The sequence below is a fragment of the Sturnira hondurensis genome, unplaced genomic scaffold, assembly GCF_014824575.4.
Source record: "Sturnira hondurensis isolate 20B ecotype Veracruz unplaced genomic scaffold, ASM1482457v3 Scaffold0006437, whole genome shotgun sequence".
NCBI lineage: Eukaryota > Metazoa > Chordata > Mammalia > Chiroptera > Phyllostomidae > Sturnira > Sturnira hondurensis.
Window position 1 is genome coordinate 8,948,746 of NW_028079068.1, and position 26,154 is coordinate 8,974,899.

Genomic DNA, 26,154 nt, shown 5'->3' on the forward strand with positions numbered 1-26,154 from the left:
TGAGGGTCATTTTGTAGTATAGTTTATTGAATAAATCATCTATGCCTGAACATTTAGATAATTTATAGTGCTTTGCAGTTACAAGTAATGCTGCAGTGGATAACCCTGTGCGTATGTTTCCTCAACTGTGGGAGGTGCACCTTTAGGGTAATCCCTAGAGGTCCATGTGCTAGGTTGAAGGATAAATAAATACGTGGTTTTGCAGAGAATGTTGAGATCTAGCAGCAGTGTGTACGAGTGTCGGTTTCCCCATAGCCTCACTAGTGGAGTGTATTGTGTTTTGATGTTTTGCCAACTCAACGAGTGAGAACATGTGTCTCGATGTAGTTTCAATTTTTTTTTTGTCATGAGGAAAGTAAAACATGTTTTCATATTTTTAAGGATTATAATATTGTCTGTTCATATCTTTTCCCCATTTTCTATAGGATTTTTGGTGTTTTGTTTGCTCAATTATTTGAAGGTTTTTTGTGTCTTAAGGATATTAGTTCTGTATCTATGAAATATGTTATATTTTCTCTGTCATTTGTCTTTTGACTTATGATGTCTTTTGATGTGGAGAAGTTTATTTTGATGTAGTCAAATTTGTCACTTTTCTTTAATTGCTTTGACTTTTGAGTAATAGAAAGCTTCCCCCTTCAGATTATAGAATTCAGGCAAATAAAAATTTTCCCATGTTTTCTTTTGAAATACATTTTATTGATTATGCTATTATATTTGTCCCATTTTTTTCTCCCCTTTATTCCCCTCCACCCTGTACTCCACCTCCCACCATCTTTCCCCCGCCTTAGTTCATGTCCATGGGTCATACATGTAAGTTCTTTGGCTTCTCCAATCCCCATGCTATTCTTAACCTCTCTCTGTCTATTTTATACCTACCATTTATGCTTCTTATTCCCTGTACCTTTCCCCCATCCTTCCCCCGTTCCTCTCCCTGCTGATAACCCTGCATGTGATTTCTATTTCTGTGAATCTTTTCTTGTTCTAGTTGTTTGCTTAGTTTGTTTTTGTTTGTTTTTGCTTTTTTAGGCTCATTTGTTGATAGCTGTGAGTTTGTTGTCATTTTACTGTTTGCATTTTTTATCTTAGATAAGTACTTTTAACATTTCTTATAATAAGGGCTTGGTGATGATGAACTCCTTGAACTTGACCTTATCTGGGAAGCACTTTATCTGTCCTATTCTAAATGATAGCTTTGCTGGGTCTAGATTACTCTAATGATCTTGGATGTAGGTTCAATTTTCTGGTGGTTCTGGTTGTTTTTTGTTTTTAAATTGTTGTTTTTCTTTTGGTTGTGCGAGGAGGCAAAGTGTATCTACCTACACCTCCATGTTGGCCAAAGTTAGGAATGGGGTCTCTTGAATGAACATACTGTTTTCTCTTGAGGTCTCCTTGCTTAACTTTAATGCAGAACCATTGTCATTTTGAATAACTACAGTGCCTCCTTAGCTTGCAGTATATAAGAACATATGCTTAGTAGCTAAAGTTATAAAGATGAACTTTTTTCTGTGTTTTTTGTGGGTGGTAGTTGTACAGTCATTATAAAGTGAATGGCCATTTTCTTTGTTTTTCTGCAGGTGGTGGTTGTGCAGGCGATTAGTGCTCTCTGTCAGAAATACCCTCGAAAGCACAGCGTCATGATGACTTTCCTCTCCAACATGCTCCGAGACGATGTAGGTGGACCACTTTTTAATCACAGGAAGTTGTTCTCTTAAATTATGACTCCCATTAAATACCACGGTATATTTAAAGTAGCTTTCTTTACCCTCTCAGCATGCCTCTCAGATAGTGCGCCTGCTTCTGGTTGCTCACCCATGATTGCTAAACACGCTATTGTTTTGACTTTCCCACTTGCAGAAAAAAACACTTCTCTTTCTTTCTTAAAGAAGGAAAACAAAATTTTAATATTACAAGCATGAGCCTTGGAGTATAAGCATTTCTCCAAAAAGCATCCTCAGCATGGACGGCAGTTTTTTTTCTCTTTTGCCAGGGAGGCTTCGAGTATAAGCGGGCCATCGTGGACTGTATCATCAGCATTGTGGAGGAGAACCCTGAGAGCAAAGAAGCAGGTCTAGCCCACCTCTGTGAATTCATTGAGGACTGTGAGCACACTGTTCTGGCGACAAAGATTCTACACCTGTTGGGCAAAGAGGGCCCTAGAACGCCTGTTCCCTCCAAGTACATCCGCTTCATTTTCAACAGGGTCGTGCTGGAGAATGAGGCTGTCAGAGCTGGTGAGTCATTGGAACACTGAGAACGATGTAACTGCTGATCCTTTGAAACACTTAACTCAAGGGGGTGGTGGTGAAATTGGACAATGAAGTTGCAAGGTCTTCTTCCTGGTGGGATCTTAAAGCATAAATTAAGCCCCAGATCTACAAGTCTTTCTCCGTACTCCAGTATCCATCCTGGTTTCTGCCTTACATTAGAGGTAAATAACCCTTGGTTTGCGGTCTGACAGGAATACTCTGCTGGCGTCATTCACTTTTTCAGAGTTCTCGCCATAAGTGTGAGTGAATGGCTGAAGTGTATGTGTGTCTGTGTATCTTAAACAGGTCTTAGGAATTCTTTACTTGCTCCTCCCTAATCATTTCTTCCATTTAGCATATGAACAGGTCCAGATCTCTTCTGTTAAAAACATAAGCCTTCCTTTGATCAGTTGTCTCTATTTAGCTACGGCCTGTACTTCCCCTGTCTGATAACCTTGAAGTAGCTATTACTACCTGCCACTGTGGACTTATTTTCCATTTTTCAGCTCACTATAATGTAGCTTTCTCCCATAAAAGTCCTCTGAAACTATATTTTAAAAATATCATTTATAAGCTAGTTGGAAATCAAGTTAGACAATGTAATGTTTTTGTCTTTGTTGCCCTCAGTCAGTTTAATGTACTATTGACTAAACACTTCATGAAACTCTCTCCCTCAGTTTCCACGGGAGCATCTTTCCATCACTCCTCAGTCTTACAGAGCTTCTCTCCCATTCCTTAAAATGTTAGTTTTCCTTGGGGGTTTGTCTTCTTACCATACACAGTTTTCTCTGGTGAATATTTTCAGAGCTCTACCGATAGGCCATGACGTTGCAGTCATGTCTCTTTCCTTCACTTGTGTGTCCAGTGACCTGAGGCAGTTCAACCTGAGGGGCAAACTCACCCAACCCGAAATCTTTACATTTATCATCTCATCAGTTGCAAAGGCAGAAATTTATTCCACTGTTTTATAACCCCCATCTGTTCTTTGGCAAAATTCTATCAGTTCTGTCTCCTTAATATTTCTTCATTCTCTTGTTTCTCTGTTTTCATGGGTGCTACTTTAGGCACTCATTCATTTCCAGTGCCCAACTAGTCTGACTGCTTCTAGTCTCATACAGATCCGGTCTGCTCTCCACACTCTGCTACAGAAATGGTCTTTGCATACAAAATCTGCTTCCAAATTTCGGGTGGCACACTCTGCTACAAATACAGATTTATCCTTCACTTAACATCCTTTAATAATAACTTTGAGGCTAAACCACAGTCTGCTTTTGCTTTATCTCTAGCCTCTCACTTGTCTCCTCCTGCCCTCCAGCCTGGGTTCTGTTCGTCAGCCTTCCCCTCTGAGTCTAGGTCCAGTATTACACCATGCTTTCTTCTCTGGGTTAAGGGCCTTTGCACTTGTCATTCTCTCTGTCTTCAGTACTGTTTTCCTCCCTTTTCCCTCTGAGCTAATTCTACTTATTCCTCAAAATTTAGCTCAAGTAATATGTTAACTTCCTATCTTACTTTTCCTTCACAGATTTTGATTTAAATTCCTTTCTCTGTATTCACTTAGCTTCTGGATATAGTTTTATCATGGGCTTACTATGCTGTGTGGTAATTATACCTTTACTTACCTGTCTTTCCCACTAGAGTGCAACTCCTTCAAGGCAGGGGCTTGGTTTTTTATTTTTTTACCCCCTAGCACCTACCACAGTTTCTTACAAAAGTTAGGAGAGTAATAAATCTTTGAGTGAAGTGAATTTTAATAATAGAGCATCTTTTCATGCTTGAAACTGGTTGTTTGAGATTAGAGCTTAATTATATCAGTATATTACATAAGAGGTTGTGGTTAGGGTGGAGGATAGCTCATAAAAGAAATATATATGATTATTTTTTACCATGCATTGAGGATTTTCTATTCAGAGCTCTCTTAGGCTGGCAGCTTTCTGTGTATGCTTAAATGGGTCAACAAAATAAGATCAAGAAACAATAGAACAATAAGCGAGTTTATTCCCACTGAACGTGGGGAAGCTTCTTTAATATTTTTGAATGATTGTTACTTAATGCTGTTGTTTCATTTTATGCTTCATTATAGCTGCTGTGAGTGCTTTGGCTAAATTTGGGGCTCAGAATGAGAATCTTCTTCCAAGCATCCTTGTACTCTTACAAAGGTAAGTAAAAGAATGTCTTTTTAAAAAAGAAAAGGACCTCCATATTGCCGAATAGAGAGTTCCTCATTGTACCGTATCAAATGCATTGCGGGGCTTAGGAGTAGAGCAAATGGAGTAAGTGAGGAGCAACTGGCATTTTTGTTCTGTCCTAGCAAATTTTATATGCTCAATACATATAAAATTTGACTTCAAATTTCTCTTTGTATAGTTTTGAGAAAGTGACTTAAAAGCATGGTCCTCAATTTGTATAATAGGGGCCAACTTCAAAGTGATTCATTAAGTAGAGTCAGCTTTTCAGTCTCCATGACTCCCTGTTTGATGAGGAAAAGACTTGGTGTTAGCAAAAACTGTGATTACATCTTGTGATTGAAGCAGAAAAATTACAAGCCAAAGGCTGACTGGTTTAAATGAAACAAATTGCCATTTGAATAGCAACAATGCCTGGATCTTGAATGCTTTTTAGTATCCTTAGAAAGTCTAATATTCACGCTTCTTAGTGATAAAGAAGCCTGCGTCTTCACCAGGATCCTGTGGTTGCAGATCTAAGAAAAGAATGCAGACTGCTCTCTCGTGTTGTGTGTTCTTCCTGATTATTTTAGTGCCTACTTATATAGTGCTTCTGATTCTTTAAAATTTATTTCTATTAATTGTTGTTCAAGTACAGTTTTCTGTCTTTTGCTCCCATCCCAGCTCACCCCCCCAATGCTCCCCACCCCCCTCCTTTTTCCACCCCCTTAGTTGTTGTCCATGTGTCCTTTATACTTGTTCCTGTAAACCCTTTCCCTTTTCGTGTTTCTGGTTCTTAATAATACTATTTCTTTACCAATTGATAGCAGTGCCCAAGATTTATGGAGATTTTAGGACTCACCCTGGACTGTTGTGGAGTTCTTTTATAATAAAGGTAGTAGGTAGTATCTGATGGCCTGATCGTGTCCTTTAGGTATGGTGGTAAAGGTCTCGGGAATCTTTAGGGCTCTGTGACATGCCTATTCGTATCCCCCGGACAGGTGTATGATGGATACTGATGATGAGGTACGGGACAGAGCTACCTTCTATCTGAATGTGCTGCAGCAGAGGCAGATGGCACTGAATGCTACATATATCTTCAATGGTCAGTGAGAGCCAAGGATGTAGGTGGTATTTTGGAAGCCTATCTTATGATTGACAAATGAGCCAACTTCATTAGGCACAATGCTTGGTTTTTGTCTTTGAAGGCATTTCCATTTTTAGGGAAACCTAAAGTATATAAAACCAAAAGAATATTGCTTATTTCAGATTCTCCTTGAACTCCTTTTTGGATGGGTTTACCATTTCTCCCTTTTCTTATGCTACCATTGTTCCCATGTGGCTAAGTTGCACTTGTTTATATTTTGTTGAAAATGCTTATGCTGTGCTCCTATGCTTCCTTAGATGAAATTATAAGGAAGTTACAACATAATACCCTTTACTTTTAATTACTTAGGTTATAAAGTCTGTGGCTATATTTCTTTTCCTTCAGAAAGCATAGACAACTAGTATGAATATGGGCCTCTCTGGGTCCTAGCAGTTACAATGCTGAGACTCCTGTTTCGTAGGGCTGACGGTGTCCGTACCAGGGATGGAGAAGGCCTTACACCAGTACACACTGGAGCCCTCGGAGAAGCCCTTTGACATGAAGTCTGTTCCTCTTGCTATGACTCCCGTCTTTGAACAGAAAGCAGGTAATGGGAACACTTCACTCTGTTAGTTTTTCTCTGTATAGCCTACTTTATTTGCATATTTTCTCTAATCCTTCCTCTGTCACTCTAAATTTCCAAATTTTTTAGAAGTAAGATGATTTTTATTAGGTTTTTAAAAACATTTTTCTGGTTTTTGCATAAAAGCTAAAATGTGGAGTGTGACCCAGATTGCAAGTTTTTTCTGTCTCACAGCCCGTGGGACAGCTGTCATCGCTGTGTCTCAGGACCATAGCTGCGCTGCCACCTATTTTTATTTTCCAAAGTTGGTAATTTCTTAATTTTGCTCTGGAGGTTTATCTTGAAAGATGTATGAGACAAGATCATAAAAAATATTCCCAAGGAATATCTTAACTTTTAAAACTCAAAGAAAGGAAAAAGAAAGGAGCAAACGTTTAGTGGTCAGAACTGAGAACGAACAATGTTCTTAATTTTGAACATTTCCAGTTTTTCTGTTGATACAAGTAATTTTTCCTGTTTGAATCACAAGAAGATATGTTTTATGAATTATTTCTTTTAAGAGTATTTTTTTGTACATCCTGGCCCATTTAAAGCAAATCCTATATGTTTAGCCCTTTATCCTGTCACAAAATTTGTTGACTAAATATATTTTAATTTGAATGTCCCTCTAAAAAAGCTGGCAGAAGCCTACTGGCGTGATTTAGCACTGGCTCCTGTCATGCCTGCTGAAAGTTTCTGCCCTGACGTCTTTCTAGCTGCATTTTCAGCTAGAAGTGGCATTTTCACTTGGAAGTGGCAGGGGGGCTCACTCAGTTCCTCTTATCTGCCTTTGTAGAAATCGCGCTTATGGCTCCTAAACCAGAGAAGTTGGCTCCTTCCAGGCAAGACATTTTCCAAGGTATGATCATTTGGTGGGTAGAAGTAATAGGCCGCACCCCAGACAGTGTAAATCCAACGAAGTCCACTACTTTCACTCAGTCTGGTGAATTCTCAGTACAGGAAATCCTCTGGTGGCTGAATATACAGGTTGCAGTTGCTGGGGCCACCTGGAGCCATGGGACTTTCCAATAACCAAAGTTCATTTTACCAGTACTAAGTGGGAATGTGCTTACTTTGTAGCTTGGTTAACAGGGAACTGAAATTCTAAGAAATTAGGAATGTAGGGGTTTTTTGCTATTAGTACTTGAGTATATAAATTCCTTGAGAGATTATTTACTAAAGCTTGGGGCATATTAGAGTGTTTAACTATTAGTAAGGTTATGGGAACTTAAAATATTGTAAGCATCCAGAATAATGTCTTTCCCTATCTTCTTTTTTAAAAAATATATTTTATTGATTATATCATTACAGTTGTTGTTCTATTCCCCCCCTTCATTCTCCTCCACCCACACACCCCTCCCCCCCTTCCCTCCCCCTTTAGTTTATGACCACGTGTCTCAAGTTCATTAGATTCTGTATTTCCCCTGCTATTCTTGCCCTCCCCCTATCTATTTTCTACCTACTGTCTATGCTATTTTCTGTATCTTGTTATTTTGTTTACTTCCTTCTTTTCCTTTTTTTCTTGATAGAACAATTGGCTGGTATTCCTGAATTTATGAATCTAGGACCCTTATTCAAGTCTTCTGAGCCTGTTCAACTTACAGAAGAAGAGACAGAATATTTTGTTCGTTGTATNTGCCCTCCCCCTATTTTCTACCTACTGTCTATGCTATTTTCTGTATCTTATTTTGTTTACTTCCTTCTTTTCCTTTTTTTCTTGATAGAACAATTGGCTGGTATTCCTGAATTTATGAATCTAGGACCCTTATTCAAGTCTTCTGAGCCTGTTCAACTTACAGAAGAAGAGACAGAATATTTTGTTCGTTGTATCAAGCACACGTTTACCAACCACATTGTGTTTCAGGTGAGATCAGTGCCCTCATTGGCTCTTGTGCTTGGAGACAAGTATTAACTCCCCTTTTGTTTGGGATTCTGGTTCCTTTTACAGAAAAGGAGCCTGGCAACATTTTTTAATTTTATTTCCTAACTCCCATGGCTACAAAGATGCCTTCATATGATGGGTTATAGATGAAAGGGACTTAAAAACACAATGTCTAAAGAAGTTGGACAACATAAAGTATAATCTGTTAAAAAGTGATCATCATTTCACATTGGGGTAAACGAAGGGGGATATTCTAAGAACTTAGTTTCCGAGAATCAAACTGAAATCCATCAGACATCTGCCATCTTGTTTGGTAGAACTCAGTTTCAGGGAAGAGGGAAAAAACGAGTGATACACACCCGAGGGCCTGGAGTATAAGGCCATCGCTGTTGCCTAAAGAACAATCTGAGGTGGAGATTTACAGTGCTGTTTGCAGAGGGAAGGTATAGTGGGATCCAGGGCTCAGTTGTGGGTTATGGGGAGAAGGAACAGCTTGCTTGCAAACAATTCTTGTCCTTCATAACCTTTGTCTGTATGTTGCTGTTTCAGTTTGACTGTACCAACACTCTCAATGACCAGCTACTGGAGAAGGTGACAGTGCAGGTGGAACCATCAGATTCCTATGAAGTGCTGTGTTGTATCCCAGCCCCCAGCCTCACTTACAATCAGCCCGGAATATGTTACACTCTTGTCCGTTTGCCCGATGATGACTCTTCAGCAGGTACTGACCCACAGAAGAGAAGAGATGATTATACGATTAACAGTGCATTACCGCGGGGGCTTAAATGTGTGCACACGTTTGGGGTTGAAGAACATGGTTCTTTTCCAGAACATAATGTTGCGATAGTGATGGTACACTTGTATATATTTATAAAATTGGTGCTGCAGAAATATTATTGATAACTAAATCTCTAAGTAAAAATTTGCTGACTACATACAGGGACGGCCCAAACAGGACTTCGGGCTCTCTGGTAGAACAACGTAACCACTGACGAGGGTTCATGTACCTGATGTCTCTGGTGAAGGAGCCCGGCCTGCTTCTCCCGGACGTTTCTCTCCAGGGCATGCTAAGGGCCTCTTATCTAGCAGATCCATGGCATTTTAAAATACATTGTTTCTGAGGGTCCTATAGGGTAAGGCTGGCATCTGATAGTATGTCTCAGCCTAATGAGTGTCTAACGAACACTGGTGTGTCCACGGTTGAGGAACGCTTTGTCGTTCTTTCTTTCACTTGTATGCAGTGTGAGCGGGGGAAGAGAGTTAGTGTCTCGTGCCAAGAATAGTATTCACAGGTTTGGGGATTTGAGGTCTTCTGTTTTCTCTTGTGAATGGCCAGTACTTGTTGTACTTGGTTTCTTTTCCCCATTTTCCCACCTGACTACTTCTCTTCCCATACTCGCTGTGGAGTATTTCAGTTGTTACCCGGTTCTCTCAGAAATAAGCACACACATTGCATTTATGTTTTGAACAACTTTTATTACTAGTACAGGAAAAAAACAATTTTTATTACTAGTACAGGAAAAACGATTTTTACTAATACAGCAAAAACAATTTTTACTACGAGTACAGGAGAAAAAACAGATAAAAGTTAACAAATACAGGGGAAGATACAGAGTTACAAGAAATCGTAAAAGTACTAGTAAATTGTTATCCCTGGTCATCATTCAGTTACATTCGGGGCTTAACCTGCCTTCTCTGAGCCCCTCTCCGAACTCCCTTGTCAGATGTTGGTTTGGGGAGCCCTGCCCAATCTTATCTGCATCGGGTGATAGACCAGGCTACTCACTCTAGCACGAGGTAGATTCAAGTTGGCACTGTTGCTGGGTCTGAATCCTAGGTTGTTTCCTCTTAGCCCTGGATGGACCTGCACTGGTGCTCGGCAGCCACCCTGGATCCATAACCCGCTGGGTAGGAAGGCACTTTCCAATCTGGCCTCCAGGATTTCTCCTTCGAGCATGAGGCCATCTGACTTTAACCTTTCATTACCTCCCTTATCCCTTTATGAGGTTTCTCTCGCTCCGTTCCCTTTTAGCTTCACTTTCTCTCCTGGTCTGTTTCCCTCTAGTTAGAATTGTCTAAAGTATGTCCACCAGCCAGAAATTTAGCTGGCCGTACTCTTAAGTAAAGTTAGTTTTTATCAACTCTTGTTCCAAACCAGTAACCGGGCCCAATCTTAATGTAGCCCTGTGGCTTCCACCATCATCCTGGGATACTCTGCACTTTTATCAGTTTTTCAAGTGGCCTCCTCTCCTTGTTCCATAATTCCTCCTCCTGTGGTACTCCTCACCATGTTTCTGGTTTTTACATAATGCCATTACGTTGCCACTTAATCTTAGAGGAAATCGAAATGCTGAACCCATCGAAGATTCGGGCTTTTCCCAACTGAGAACACTAGCTCTTCCCACGGCCCAGGTTCACTTGATTAACTGATAACTCAGGTGCCTCACACCCCAGGGACTGTCTCAATAGAATACAATAAGTACAGTTTTACAATACGAAAATACATAAAACAACAATATTGAAGTTACATACAGTTCAGGAGAAAACAACAACAACAGAAAACATTTCTACAAAGAGAGGAGTTACAGGGGAGGTTTTCTTACCCCCCTTCAGTAAGGGGTTAATTTCTTGTTTAAAACACAGGTCTCACAGATGAGCCCAGAGGTTTCGACTTTTGTCCTGCTGGCTGCGGGCTCTTTTGCTTGATGGTTTGTTAGTATTTTATTTATAAAAATTTGGCATTTGGAGAATTTTCTTATCTGTTAAGCTCAAAGGTTTGCCAATTGGTGCTAAAAGTCAGTTATATACTCTTGTCATTACCTCTTGGAGAAAAGAAATCGAATTTTGTCTCAAGACATGGACTTTTCAAACTTTGTTAGTAGCTGGACCCATCATTTACCTGCTTAGAAATTAATTCCTTTCTATTCCTTTGCCTTTGTCAGAAATTCTAAAAATTTTAATCCATGGCCAGTCCAAATTCTTTGCTGTGTAATGGATAGAAGTGAAATACCAGGACATAGATGGTAATAAAAATCTTTTACCCATCCCTTCTTTTTTGCATTTTCCTAAATATTCCAAATTTTACCAATCACCTGAAGATTTATGTATCACCTCTACTTTGTCTCATCTCAGAAAATATATTTTCCTTATAATCACAGAGGGGGAAAATTATATAGATCATGATTTCCTTCAACTTGAAAATTGTAGAGCATAATAGAAATGAATATAGGTTTTAGAGACAGATTAGGATTTGAATTCTGATTCTGCTCCATATAACTGTGTGTTCAGAGACAAGTATTTGATCTCTATAAGCCTTTTGGGATTATTTGTTGTAAAGATGAAATAAGGTGATCAGCATTGTATTGGACGAGTAGTAAATACTCAATCAAGCTATTGTTTCAAATCTGGAACTATCCACTTTCTTCCTTTACTCTCTAAAAATCAAGTCTTTCGTGGTTCAAATCTCCCTCAACACGCCCTCTAATCTCCAAGAAAATTGTTCCATCAGTTATTCTTATCTTTGCTGTATCTTTAAACTTTCCCACTCTCCCTAACTTTGTAAGTGTACAAAAAACTACACCACCTGAAAAAATGTACTTTAATAACCCAACATCAACATATTGTCATAACTCCTGACCCAGCATCAAGATATTATCTTAACTCTTTCCCTCCATTTATGGGAAGTTTGTGGAATGAGTGTCTCCATTCAATTAGTCTTACTTCCTGTATGTTCTGGATCCAGCAGTTACTCCTTTACTCGACAATTTTTAGAACAGCCTTCAAGGCAGCATTCTTTCTTAGCATCCTTTCCCACTGAGCAACTTTCTGTTGAATATTTAGTACACCGGAAAAAACATACATATGTAATAGTCTACAAATTTTTCCCCACTTTGGACCTCTGTAATATGCCTACCTACTTAACTTTGTGTCTCGTTACCTATTCAGAACTGTATTTTATTACTAGACTGTCGGGCCTTACTGTGTCATATTTCTCATCTCAAACCATTTCAGAGAATTTAAAGTCTTCAAAAGGGAATCTTCAAAACTAAGATCGAGTTTAACAATGCCTGTATGTGAGTTACTTTTCTCTGTTTTTTGTTGTGGACACTGCCTCCCAAATAACAATTCCTAACTCTTTCATGTATACTTCAGTTCTTGACTTCTGCCTACACTTCTTGAATCTCCAGATTAATCGTGCTAGCACAGGAATGGATGCCGTTCTCTCGTTGGACCAGCTCTCCTCTCCCACACTCTCCTAGTGTTCGAGACTGCTCACTGATCTCTCACATCCTGGGACTACTTTCATCGACTCTACTTGCACACATAGCAAAGGAACTATCTATCCTACCTGAGCCACGTGACATTCTTTCAGCTACCACGTGACTTTCTCAGCTGGATTCGTAGTCTGCTGTGTGCTCCCTTGTTGACCCCTCACCTGCTGGACATCCCAATTCAGTTGCCCTTGGCCTCAGACATACTGCACTGAATCCCCACACTCCACCCTCCAATCCCTGCCCACACCCACCTGCCTTCTCAGCTAATCCATTTGCTGTCTGCTGGGCCCAGGCTCCTCTACCCCCGTGTCTGACAGTCTTGACTCTGATGCCTCCACCTGCCCCAAATCCCAGGCCCACCTGCTCCTGCCTCACCTCTCTGCCCAGCTGTCTGTCCCCTCTGCCCTTCCACCCACTGATTCTCACCCGAGGGTGCATGACCCCCAAGGTGGCCTATCAGCAACATCTTTTGGGTGTGTTTTTGTGTTTGCTTTTTGAAACTTTTTTGGTTTTGTTTAGAGCAGAGCCCTGCTCCCCCTCAGATGCTGTGATAGGCCTCCCTGGGGGGCAGGCCCACCCACCCTTGGGTGAATTTCACCCCCACTTGGGTGAAATTCACCCCCCACCCCCGGGGAAGAATCACTGCTGTGGAAGCCCACCTGACTCCTGGGCTGTGCTCTCCTGTGCCTCTAGCCTTCTGCTGGTTGCCACGGACACCTTTTCCTGAACCATCCCAGCATCTCCTCACTCTCACACTGTCCCGGCACTGTCCTCTGGAACCTCCCCGCTCCCTTGTATATTTACCTTTTCATGCCCTACAGCCCCAACCCCCAGTCTGCATCAGGGTGCTGTTCTTTTTCATTCCCACCCTTCCTTGCCTCCCACCCTATTCTCCCCTCCACCCCATTCCCATCTCCCTCCCTTTCTCATCTCCCACCCCACCGGATCCATAGTAAAGAGCCTGGCCAAAAAAGTCCTACCCTTGCCACCAAGTTCAAGGCTGTAGGAGTAGCCACTGTTTCCTACCAACTATTACTAGCTGCCTTTCTACCCTTTTGCTACACCATTGCTCAGTTTGGTTGGTCCTGACTCCAAACTTCCTGCTGGTTGGCTCCTATGAGCTCCCCCAGGATGTTTCCTCTGCCACCTCTCTCTTCTTGCTCCCTGTGTCGGTGGCCATTTGTTTCCCTTCTGCCACGCTCCACTCTCCAGCCTTCCCTGGGTGCCTCCGGTGACCTCTCCTGACCCTGGTGGATGACCTCCCATTGCACTGCATCTGGACATTTCCTCCTGCAATCCTTCCTCACCCAACTCCTACTTTCTTTTCCTCCTCAGCCCAGGGAGAGTGCCTTACCTCCTCTCCAGGACCCCCATGCATCTCATTGCAAGTTTCCTGTGCCCATCGTTTATTCGCATTGGGTCATCTCTTCTCCATAGGGTTCTGCTCCCTTCCTTGACCTGTTCTACTCTTTCTGTGGCCTCACCATACTGCATTCTTACTGAAAGCATCTTTCTGTCACACATCAGGTTCAGTTTATGCTCACTATTCCTTAGCCTTGCCGTCATGCCTGCCTTCCTCTTCTCTCTTCCCTCTGTAACCATCATGGTGTTGCCCGCAGAACAATACTTCCTTCTCTTCTTCCTTCCCTCTGCTGCTTCCGTAGCGCCAACATCCAGCCTCCTGCTCTGCCCATGGCTGCCACCCCTGCCCTGCCAACCCTCCTGACACTGCCTGGGTCTCCCCTTTGCCCTCTTTCCCTCTTAGCCACACTCCCCACCTGCATATTTTAAGACACTTTTCTCTCTCTCCTTTCTGTTCTGCATTGTCCTGTCTGTTGTCCCTGGATACAGCCTCCAGAGCAAAATCCCCAGGGTCCCTGCCATCCCCACTGCCTGTGGCTACTCCCTTTTGCTGCCCATATTCTAGTCTGATTGGACCTGACACCCCATTGGTTTAAGGTTCCCCCATCCTTCTCCACTTCTCCACTTCTCCACTTCTCCATGTGGAGTCTCCAACACATGCTAGTCTCACCCTTCCAGCCCACTGGTGACCCATGGTCACACCCTGTGGGCCCAGCTGTGATTACTCCCAGGACCTGCAGATGTCACCCCCTGTAACCTTTAATGTTTCCATGCAGACCCCTTTGTGCACACCCTTCTGCGACTGTGTCTGCCTCAACTTCTCTGACATTTTTCTCGTCAGCATAGCACTTACACATTCTTCTCTCGCCCATGCCCACCACCCTGGTGCCTGACACTGTAACACAGTCTCAATCTGCACAGCGCCCTGGGTACTGGTGTGTCCTTCTGTCTGTCTTTCTTATTCTCCCTGCTGAGAAGGCATTGGTATCCACGCGATCTTATTCAGGGTGGTCTCTAGTCCCATTTGTCTCTTCCTTTGCTGTAGACATCCCATCTGCTGCTCTGCGCTCACACCGACACCACCCATCTTCCCCCAGTTTCCGCTCCCATTTCTGTGAGCTGTACTTTGCTTAAGTGTCCTCTGCTCTGGGACCTCCAGCTTTATGCTTTATGCCCCGCCCACTGACAGTGACTCCCAGCCTGCCCTGCTGCTCCAGCCACTCTAACCAGGAAAAAGGGGCCCCGTCTCCTCATCCTCAGCGACACTGCTCTTTGTTGATTTATGGATGATGGTCAATCTGGCAGGTGTGAGGTGGTACCTCATTGTGGTTTTAGTTTGCATTTCTCTGACAATTATTGTTGTTTGGCATCTTTCCATATGTCTGTTGGCAATTTCTATGTCCTCTTTGGAGAAGTGTTTACTCAGGTCCACTGCCAATTTTTTAATTGGTTTGTTTGTTGGGGAGGTTTTTTTTTTTGGTGCTTTATAAGTTGTTCATAAATTTTGGATATTAACCCTTATCAGAGTATTGGCAAATATGTTCTCCTATTGAGTGGGTTGTCTCTCCATTTTGTTGATGATTTCCTTTGCTGTACAGAAACTTTTTAGTTTGATGTAGTCCCATTTGTTTATCTTATTGTTTGTTTTTCTTGCCTGGGGGGATATATCAGAAAAACTGTTGCTATGAGAAATGTCCGAGGTATGACTGCCTGTGTTTTCTTGTATGATTTTTATGGTTTCAAGTGTAAGCCTGTGTTTTCTTGTATGATTTTTATGGTTTCAAGTGTAACATATGAGTATTTAATCTATTTTAAGTTTCTTCTTATGCATGGCATAAGAGGTGCTCTGTTTCCTTCTTTTTTTTTTTTTTTTTTTTTTTTTTACATCTCTATCCAAACTTCCCAAAACCAATTCTTGAATGACCTGTCCTTATCCCATTGTATCTTCTTGCCTCCTTTGTCAAATAGCAACTATAAAGCCGTCGGTTTACTTCTGGGCTCTCTCCTCTGCTCCATTGATGTGTCTGTTTTTCTCCCAATACGATTCAGTTTTGATTATTATGCCCTTGCAGTGGCACGGGTTCATATTTCTTCCTACTTTGCTTCCCTACTGCACACAGAGCAATGAACTGTCCGACCTGTGCCGTGTGACACCTCTGCGCCTACAGTCCATGAACCTAAGGGCTGCAGTCAGCAGTCCTCTGTGTGCTCCTTTCATGGTCCCCCACCTCATTCACACCACACCTCAGTCACCTTTGCCTCCACACACTGGACTCAATCTGCACCCTCGCCACCAACACCTGCTCACAGCCAGTGGATCCTGACAGTGGTTGCTGCGGGGACCCACAATGTCACTCCTTGTAACCATTCATGTTTGCATTCAGACCCCTTACTGCTCTCTCTTCTGACACAGCTCTGGGGGACTCTCTTCCTCCGAGTCTCCTACCTTTCCTTATCACTGAGACCTTTGCCTTCAGCCCTCCCTGTGCCCTGCACCTGCTGTCTAACGTCTGACACCATGGAGCTGAGTATGGATGTTCACAGCCCAAGACACTGCTGTCCTCACCTCCTTCTCTCCGTCCTCACCTGTCAGTCATCTCTCCCACGATGCTGTTCTTCAGTGCTGTCTGCTGTCCCAACTGTGCCTTCCATCTGCATGGGCACCATCTCCACTACTCTTTGCTATCATCCTCAACCCTAATTTCTCCCAGCATCAGTCCATCTCCCTCAGACCTACTCCTCAGAGTGCTCACCTCCAGGACCAGACCTTGGTGCCACACTCCCTACCCACAGTAGGTGAGTGCCCACCCCCGCCCCCATCTGCCCAGGTACCTTCTCAGCTACATTCATTTGCTCCCTGTCTGCAGGGCCCAAGCTCCTCTGCCCCCGTGTCTTGACTCTGATGCCTCCACCTATCGGGGCCTCATCTGCCCTGCCTCACCTCTCTGCCCAGCTGTCTGTTCCCTCTGCCCTTCCACCCACTGATCCTCACCCGAGGGTGCATGATCCCCAAGGCGGCCTATCAGCAACATCTTTTGGGTGTGTTTTTGTGTTTTTGTTTTCAATTTTTTGGTTTTGTTGTTTAGAGCAGAGCCCTGCTCCCCCTCAGATGCTGTGATAGGCCTCCCTGGGGACAGGCCCACCCACCCTCTGGTGAATTTCACCCCCCCTTGGATGAAATTCACCCCCCCCCCCCGGGGAAGAATCACTGCTGTGGAAGCCCCCCTGACTCCTGGGCTGCACTCTCCTGTGCCTCTAGCCTTCTGCTGGTTGCCACGGACACCTTTTCCTGAACCATCCCAGCATTCCCCATATTCTCTCACTGTACAGGACTGTGGTCTTTGTGCCACACGAATCCCTTTCATACTTACTCTTTGCTGAACCTCATTCTCCAGTGGGGCCTCATTTATTCACACTCACACCCTTCACACACAACACACACTACTTCCCCCTGACCCTTCATGACTCTCAGGTGTTGTGAAAATGGCTTTGGCCCAAATCTGGTCCTTCTCAACACTTGCCATTGTCCCACTCTGTTCCTTACTCCTCCTCACAGACACCTGTCACCATGCCACAGCAGAGCCCCTGTGGTCCTCAGGAGTCCTTGGGTGTTTCCCGCCCACCAGGCCTTTCCCTGCCCACTTTCTGCAGCCGCTCTCCCGTGGCCTCTCTGGGTGCATTCCCTGGTCTTCCTCTTTCTCCTCAACCAGTCATCATCCCCTCAACAGAAGACATGGAACCAGTGCACCTCTCCAATAAAGGAGATGGGTTTACCTGTCCATGGAGCTTGGCACCTGTCCCCCAATCCCACCTGCAGCGTCACTGATCCCAACCTGCCCTCCTGTCCCTCCCTGCCAGCGAGACCTGATTCACATCCTGTCCCTTCCCTCCTCACACCGAGTCCCTGCTCCATCTCTGATAAAATCCTGGTGAAACGTTCTACCCATTTTATATGTATCAAGGCTACAAGAACATCCACTGCTCACCATCCCTGTTCCATTCCTCCTTCACCAAATCACAGAGCATATGCTGGCTGGTCCCCAAAATGGGAACTACCTTCTGTTTGGTACCTCTGAGATCAGCTTGGAGTCCTACCTGCCACCTTGCTCTTCTCCTTGCTCCTTTTGAGGGTGTCCAGCCCTCTCCCTGCCACTGTGCTACAGTCTCCATCCTCCCCTGAGTGTCTCCCAGCACTCTGTCTGTCTCTGGAGGATGACCCTCCTCTGACTGTGCATTGAGGCCCCCTTGGGTCTCTCCTTCCCGAGACCTTTCTTTACAGGCTCATTGTGTCACCTCCATCCCCAACAAGTGGAACCATCCTGCCTCTTCTTGAGACCCCCTGCATCTCCTGAGCTCCCTAAACCTGCCACTTACTTGTATTGGGTCCTCCTGTCTCCACAGGGCTGTGCCCCCTCCAGTCACCTGTTCTCCCTGCTCACACTCTCTCTGTCTCCTCAGCAGGCTGCATTCTCTCCTGAGAACATCTACTGTCACTAGGTCCTTCCACAGGCCCCTGCCAACCTTTCAGTTCACTTTCTTTGTTACCTCTGGCCAGCGTCACATTCCTTAGTCTTCTCTGGTCCCTTTTCATCAAGCCCTTGCCCACAGAACAATACAGTTCATCCATCACTTCCTCTTACTTCCCTGTATCCACTGCTCCCATCTGTCCTCCATCAGACCCTGTGACTTGCCCTGCCCATCACCCTTGCACATCCAACCCTATGGACTCTGTGGATACCCCCCATCTGCCGTCCTTCCCTCTTACCCACGCTCCTTTCACCATACTCGTGTAGATTCTAGCGCCCTTCTCTCGCTGGCTGTCCTCTTCTGCCTTATCCTATTTCCCACCAGATCCAGCCTTTCAGAAAAGAGGAGCCCCTCCATCCGACCACTTGCTCTGTTCTGTGTACCCTCTGCTGCACCCGTTACCTTCTAGGACCAAACCTCCGACACCCCACTGGTTAGGACGTTCCACCATCCTCCTCTCCTTCCCTGCTGTGGAGTCCCACTGCCACCTGCTCCACCTCCACCCTTGCCTGGCCCCCTGAAATGGCACAGTGGTGGGTACAGTGACCATTGTGATATGTCACCTCTTCTTTAAGTCCCACCTGCTCCCCCACCATTTATTTCTAAGCCTATGTGCTGCCCACACACCAGAGGCCATGCCCATGAGCTCACCTGAAGCCTCTGAATTTACCTGGCATGGTGTCTGCTCAGGGTCCACCCTAAGGCACAACGCTGCCCTGTTTCCTGTGCACCCCAGTCATTGCGGCCCACTCCCCTGCTTGTCCTGAGGCCCCAGGTCATCAGATGCCTGGGACATAGTGTCTCAGCATCTGCTCCCACCATCTACCTCACGTCGGCACATGCCATACCTCTTGGCCCCAGAGATCTGCCGATGTCCCTACATTGGCAGCTCTTCGGGCCGCCTTCCATTGTCCACTGTCCCTGTACCCACCCTGAGTCCTCGCACATTCCAGAGGCTCTGTTTCCCATTCGGTGCCACCTGGCCACTTCCTTTTCCTTGGACCCCTGGCCCATCTCACACATACAGACAGTCTCCTCATGGCTGCCCGAGATTCCCCGTCTCTCTGCACTGCATGCAGCACTTCTCTGTGTGCTGCTCTCTTGGTCCCCCACCTCCTTCACACACGAACGCAAGTTCAGTCACCTTTGCCTCAACACACTGGTCTGAATCTGCGCCCTCGCCCACTGACACCTGCTCACAGCCCATGAGCCTGGTTGCTGCCAGACAGATGTCGCTCCCAGTAACCATTCATGTCCCCATTCATACCCGTTTGTTGCTCACTCTTCTGACACAGCTCTCAGGGAGTCCATTCTGCTGAGTCCCCTGCCTTTTTCCTTTTCACTGTAACGTATTTGCCACCATCCCTGCATGCGGCCCCTGCACTTGCTAGCCCCCGCCCAGCACCATGGCACTTAGTCTCAACCTGCACAGAGCCCTGGGTCCTGCTGTGTAGCCCTCCTTCTCTGTCCTAACCTGCCAGTCATCTGTCTCCCCGGTGCTGCTCTTCTGTGTTGTTTCCCGCCCAAGTGGTCCCTTCCGTCTGCGTGTACAGCCTGACAGCCGTTCTTTGCTCCCCTACACACAACCCATCTTTCTCCCTCATCACTCCATTTCCCTTAGTCCGACTCTTCAAGAGTGCTCAGGTCCAGGACAGACCTCATGCTCTACCCCTGTCCACTGAAGGTGACCCCTTCTCCCCACATCTGTCCAGGTGCCTTCTTGGCTACTTCCATTTGCTCACTGTCTGTCTAGCCAGGGCCCTCTGCCCTGTGTCTCACCGTCTTGACCCTGGTGCCTCCACCTACCCCGAATCCCAAGCCCACCTGCTCCTGCCTCACCTCTCTGCCCAGCTGTCTGTCCCCTCTGCCCTTCCACCCACTGATCCTCACCCGAGGGTGCATGACCCCCAAGGCGGCCTATCAGCAACATCTTTTGGGCGTGTTTTTGTGTTTTGGTTTTCAATTTTTTGGTTTTGTTGTTTAGAGCAGAGCCCTGCTCCCCCTCAAGATGCTGTGATAGGCCTCCCTGGGGGGCAGGCCCACCCCCCCTCTGGTGAATTTCACCCCCCCTTGGGTGAAATTCACCCCCCCCCCAGGAAGAATCACTGCTGTGGAAGCCCCCCTGACTCCTGGGCTGCACTCTCCTGTGCCTCTAGCCTTCTGCTGGTTGCCACGGACACCTTTTCCTCAATGATTCTGGCGTCTCCTCACTCTCACACCGTCCTCTGGAACCACCCCACTCCCTTCCATATTTCTCTTTACAGAACCCCACTGTGCAGTGGAGCATTTTTTTTACACACCTCACCAATGCACAAGCGCGTGCGCGCACACACACACACACAAACACTACTCCTTTCCCACACCCTTCATGACTCTCAGATGTGTGCACATAGCTTTGGCCCAAATCTGGTCCCTGCCAGCACTTGCTGTGTCCCCACTCTGTACCTTACTCCTCCTCACAGACACCTGTCGCCATCCTACTGCACCTGTCCTTGCGTGTTTCTTGCCACCAGACCTCTCCCTTCCCCTGGCCCCTAGCTGCTCTGTGTCCTCTTCGGGCGGGCTCCCTGGTCTGTCCCTGTCTCTTCAACCAGTTGTCATTGTCCCCAAAACTGATGTGGAATCATTCCAAAATCTCCATTAAAAGAGATGGCTTTTCCTGTTCGTGGAGCTTGGCTCTCTTCCCTCAAGGACACTCACAGTCCCACTGGACACCCCACTGATCCCAACCCTGCCCTCCAGTCCAGCCCCGGCAAACCAGACCCGACTCCTGATTGATGCCCACCCCCACTTCACACCTCGTCCTTGCCCCATGTCTGATACAGAGCCTGGTGAAATGTTCCACCTTTGCCCCAAATTCCAGGGCCACTGCAGCTGTCACTGTGCTCCACCCCCTACTCACTGTCCCTTTTCCACTGCTTTCCCTCCATAGCACGGCTCTCTCTGCCTGGCCCAGCCCACGAACCTCCTTCCGTTTGGCTCCCCTGACATCAAACTGGACTCCTCCCTGCCACCTCCCCTTCTCCTTCTGTGGGTGTCCATCCTCTGCTGACTGTCTCTCATCACCTCGACTCTGGAGGATAACACCCTGGAACTGTGCATCGAGGCCCCAGCTGGACACTCCTTTGGGAGACCTTTCTTCACCAGGGCATCATTCTGTCTCTTCTCTTGTCTTCTGCATCTCCTGAGCTCCATAATGCCTATCATTGACTCGTGTTGGGTCCTTCCTTCTCCACAGGGTTCTGCTCCCTCCAGACACCTGTTCTGTCCCCTCAGAGGGCTACATTCTCTCCTGAAAACATCTACTGTCACATGGTCCACGCAGTGGCCACTCCCAACCTTTTGGCTTACTTTTTTCACTCTTGGTCAGTGTCACCTTCCTTCATCTTCTCTGGTCCCGTTACATCAATCCCATAACCACAGAACTGTATGGCTCCTCCCGTCAGTCCCTTCCTCCTCTTCCTCCCACACCATTGTTGCTTCCGTCTCTCTTCCATCAGACCCTGTCATTCACACTGCCCGTCAGCCTCACTGACACTGTCCTCATCACCCCTTTGTCCTCCTTCCCTCCTGCCCACACACCACTCACAACAGTCACTGCACATTTTAAGCCCCTCCTCTCGCTCTGTCCTCTTCTGCCTTGTTGCCTGTTCTCCACCAGTGCCAGCCTCCTAAAGAAGAATCCCTCATGCCCTATGACCCCACTTCCTGCTCCCTCCCCGTGCGTGTGCCCTCTGCTACTCCCACTGTCTTCCAGGACTACACCTGTGACACCCCACTGCTTAGGACCTTCTGCCATCCTCCTCCCGTTCCCTACGGCACAGTCTCTCTGCCACCTGCTACACCTCCACCCTTGCTAGCCCCCCGGAAATAGCACAGCACAGATTCTGCGATCATTGTGAAATGTCACCTCTTCTCTGGGTCCCACCCACTACCCTAGCATTTCTAAGCCTATGTGCTACCCACGCAGTGAAGTCCATGCACATGCGCCCATTCTGAAGTCTCTTGAGTTTATCTGCCATGGTGTCTATTCAGGGTCTTTGTTAATGCACAGTGCCGCCCTGTTTCCTATGCACCCGTCATTGAGGCCCATTCCTCTGCTTGTCCCAAGGGCCCGAGGTTCAAAAGCCCGGGCCACTGGGGTCTCCACTTTGCCATGCTCTTCTCTGCTCAGCTTGTACCATCTGACCTCCATTCAGCACGTGACACTTCCTTGGGCCCCTGAGACTTTCCAGCATCCCCAGAATGGGAGTCCCTTAGGGCACCTTTCCTTGTCCACGTTACATTCCCACGGTGCTCTGTCCTGTTCCATGCCACCTGGCCATTTCTTTTCCCTTCGACACCCCTGACTCCTCTTGCCTCCCAGTGAAAGTCCTCTCATGGCTGCCCAAGGTTCCCCTGTCTGTCTGTCCACCAGGGAGGTTGATTATTGCTTACCTATTCTCTCCCACTCTTCTTCAGGAGGCCTTCTGATTCATCTTCCATGTCCCATCCTAATTCCCTGCCTCCCGCTGGTCGCGGGATGGACTCACTGATCTTTCCTTCACCTGTGCTCCTTTCCTCACTCGCACTCATACTCACCCTGTTACCAGCTTTTTGTCCCCAAGAGTGTTACACTGACTCAGTCTGCTCTCCCCATTCATGCCTAAGGTCCTTACCTTTTCAGGCCCACCATTATGACATGGCAGTGGCTTCCCTGTGCCGCTCTGTGACCTCTGCCCCTCTCACCAAGCCCGGCCCTGACAGGGTGATGTATCCCCAGCATTTCTGTGGGACATTTCTCTCCTCCTTCTCCTCCCCATCCCCCTCCTTGGGCTTCCTCCAACCTCTCCTGCCTTCCTCATCTGTCTGTCTCACTCTGATCTTCACCCCAGTTGGGCATCTGCTCCCCTTGTCTCACTGAGAGGAGGAAGGTCCTGGGTTCTCCATGTGCACACCCATCTTTGGGCTCTTTGCCACCACTCTCAGTGCAGGGCCTTGCTCTCCTGTCCTAGATGTGAGGCCCCGTCTCCTGCCCTTTCCCGCTGTTTTCTCCTGTTGGAACACCTTCCTTCTACTCACTCTCCCAGAGCTCGGGACTGCTCACCTGATTTCCTTCCTCATGTTTGGGTTCATGATCTTTCTCCCTTAGCTTCCCTACTGCACACAGAGCAAGGCACTGTCCTACCGGGGCCATGGAACACATCTGCGCCTACAGTCCCTGGATCTAAGGGCTGCAGTCAGCAATCCTCTGTGTGCTCCTTTCTTGGTCCCCCACCTCATCACACCACACTCCAGTCACCTTGGCCTCCACACACTGGACTCAATCTCCACCCCCGCTGCCTCCCCCAGCTCACAGCCAGTGGATCCCTACAGTGGTTGCTGCAGGAACCCACAATGTGACTCCTTGTAACCATTCATGTTTGCATTCAGACCCCTTACTGCTCTCTCTTCTGACACAGCTCTTGGGGACTCTCTTCCTCTTGTCTCCTACTTTTCCTTATCACTGTGAGATTTTTGCCTTCAGCCTTCCCCCTGTCATGTGCCTGCTAGTCACACCCAACACCATGGCTCTTCATTTTTACCTGCACAGAGCCCTGGGTCCTCCGTCCACCCCTCCTTTCCATCCTCACCTACCAGTCAGTCATCTCTTCCCCAGATGCTCTCTTCTGTGTTGTTTTCCATCCCAGCTGCCCCTTCCATCTGCGTGTACAACTTGTCAGCTGCCCTCTGCTCCCACATGCACAACCCAGCTCTCCCCTGCATCCCTCCTTCTCCCTCAGACCTAGTCCTCAGAGTGCTCAGCTGCAAGACCAGACCTCGTGCTCCACTTCCTGCTCACTGAAGTTGAACCCTTGTGCCCTCCTTCCATCTTTCCAGATGCCTTCTACACTGTATTTATTTACTTGCTGTCTGTCTAGCCAGGATCCTCTGCCCCCATGCCTGACAGTCTTGACCCTGATGCCTCCACCTACCCCAAATCCCAGGCCCACCTGCTCCTGCCTCACCTCTCTGCCCAGCTGTCTGTCCCCTCTGCCCTTCCACCCACTGATTCTCACCCGAGGGTGCATGACCCCCAAGGCGGCCTATCAGCAACATCTTTTGGGTGTGTTTTTGTGTTTGCTTTTTGAAATTTTTGGTTTTGTTGTTTAGAGCAGAGCCCTGCTCCCCCTCAGATGCTGTGATAGGCCTCCCTGGGTGGTAGGCCCACCCACCCTCTGGTGAATTTCACCCCCCCCCTTGGGTGAAATTCACCCCCCCCACCCCCCGGGGAGAATCACCTCTGTGGAAGCCCCCCTGACTCCTGGGCTGCGCTCTCCTGTGCCTCTAGCCTTCTGCTGGTTGCCACGGACACCTTTTCCTCAAAGACCCCGGCATCTCTGCATTCTCACACTGCCCTGGCCCTGTCCTCTGGAGCCGCTACATCCCTTCCATAGTTACTTTTTTGTACCCAACATGCCCCAACCCAAGTCTGCATTGGAGCGCTGTTCTTTATACAACCCTCACCAACCAGATACTTTTTTTGCTCCCATCCCTTATGGTTCAGAAATGTGACAATATCTTTGGTCCCCATGTGGTCCTCAGCACTTGCCCCTACACTAGCCCTCCCCCCTGAGGTCTGTTCCCTTGCACAGCCTGAGCCTGTGGTCCGCCCACCTCTGTGTTTTCCGATGACCAGCCTGTTTCCTCCCCTTTCCCTGAGTGGATCTTCGTGTCTTTGTCCGCCTCACTCTGCTCAGCCCCTTACACTGATCTGCAATCAGCCTACAAGCTCAGTAAAGATGGTTTCTGTCAGTGCTTGGATCTCGGTTTACTCCCCAGCCCCCAACACTATGTTCAGTGATCTCTATGTTCAGTGCTGCTGTCCCATCCATCTCCACCCACAGCCTGACCAAACCTCATCTTCCACCTTGACCCTTCCTCCCATCCTGTCCTGCCGGGTCCATGATCCACACTTAAGAGTGTCACCAGTGAGTTCTACCCTTTTCACAACATTTAAGGCTCTACAGTAGCCACTATTTCCTACAGTGTGAACTACCCACATCCCACTACTCCTTCCGCACCACGTAACTCACGTTAGCTGACCCTGACGTCTTAATTTCCATGTGGAAATCGGCACATGTGAGATCAGCCGGGATGCCTACTGTACCACCTCCCCTTTCTCCTTGCTCCTCATTGGGTCCAGCTCTCTCCCTTCTACTCTCCATCCTCTGCTGGGTGCCTCCCACCACCTTGCTTTTCTTGAATGTGACTGTCCTGCTCAAGACCCCATTTGGACAGTCCTTCCCCTGACCTTTCCTCCCAAGACTGTTTCTTCCCTTCTCATCCATGGCCAAGGAAAGCACCTGCATCTTCTCTAAGGCCCATGCATCTCAGAGCTCTCTGATGCCTGTCATGAAGTAAGTACCACTGAGTCATCCTTTCTCCCTCCTGTGCCCTGGTCTCGCTGCTCACACTCTTTCCATCCCTTCTCTAGGCCACCATGTCTCCGAAACCGTCTGCCGTCACTCGCCTGGTCCTTCCAGCATTTCCTTCTCTGTAGCTTCCCTTTTCCTTAGTCGCATCCTGCAGCACTTCCCTATCTCTTCTGTCTTCCCTTTCAGTGAAGTTCTCGCCCACAGACTTCATACTGGGCCCACACTTTTTCCTCTTCTTCCTTTTCGCACCTTCACTGCTTCCATTTCTCCTTCATTGGACCCCTTTTTGCACATCTGCCTATTGCCCGTGACCGTCCATTCTCCGTGGATGCTGTTCAGATACCTGCTTTGCCCTTCCTTCTTGACCCCCTGCCCCTCACAACACCCACATGCAGTTATTCAGGCCCTTCTCTCTCTGTCCCATTCTGTCTTGACCCCTTTCTTGTCTACTGGATCCAGCCTCCAGAAAATAGCTTCCCATCCCCAAGCCACCACCACCCTGTCCCTTTCTCTCTCCTTGTGAACCTCTGCTGTACACAGTATCATCTCAGACTACACTTCTAGTCTTGGAGGTCTCCCATCCTTGCCTAATTCC

The 26,154-nt window shown here is 47.0% G+C and overlaps 1 protein-coding gene across 1 annotated transcript in view; it reads left to right on the plus strand.

Moving 5' to 3' along the window:
* COPG2 (coat protein complex I subunit gamma 2) overlaps positions 1 to 26,154 on the plus strand; it is a 136,679-nt gene that overhangs the window by 62,775 nt on the left and 47,750 nt on the right. The window contains exons 13-20 of the mRNA XM_037049185.1: positions 1,575 to 1,670; positions 1,988 to 2,231; positions 4,327 to 4,402; positions 5,410 to 5,513; positions 5,977 to 6,102; positions 6,914 to 6,976; positions 7,842 to 7,981; positions 8,549 to 8,720. Coding sequence (XP_036905080.1) covers positions 1,575 to 1,670; positions 1,988 to 2,231; positions 4,327 to 4,402; positions 5,410 to 5,513; positions 5,977 to 6,102; positions 6,914 to 6,976; positions 7,842 to 7,981; positions 8,549 to 8,720 — 1,021 coding nt within the window. The remainder of the gene's footprint in view (positions 1 to 1,574; positions 1,671 to 1,987; positions 2,232 to 4,326; positions 4,403 to 5,409; positions 5,514 to 5,976; positions 6,103 to 6,913; positions 6,977 to 7,841; positions 7,982 to 8,548; positions 8,721 to 26,154) is intronic.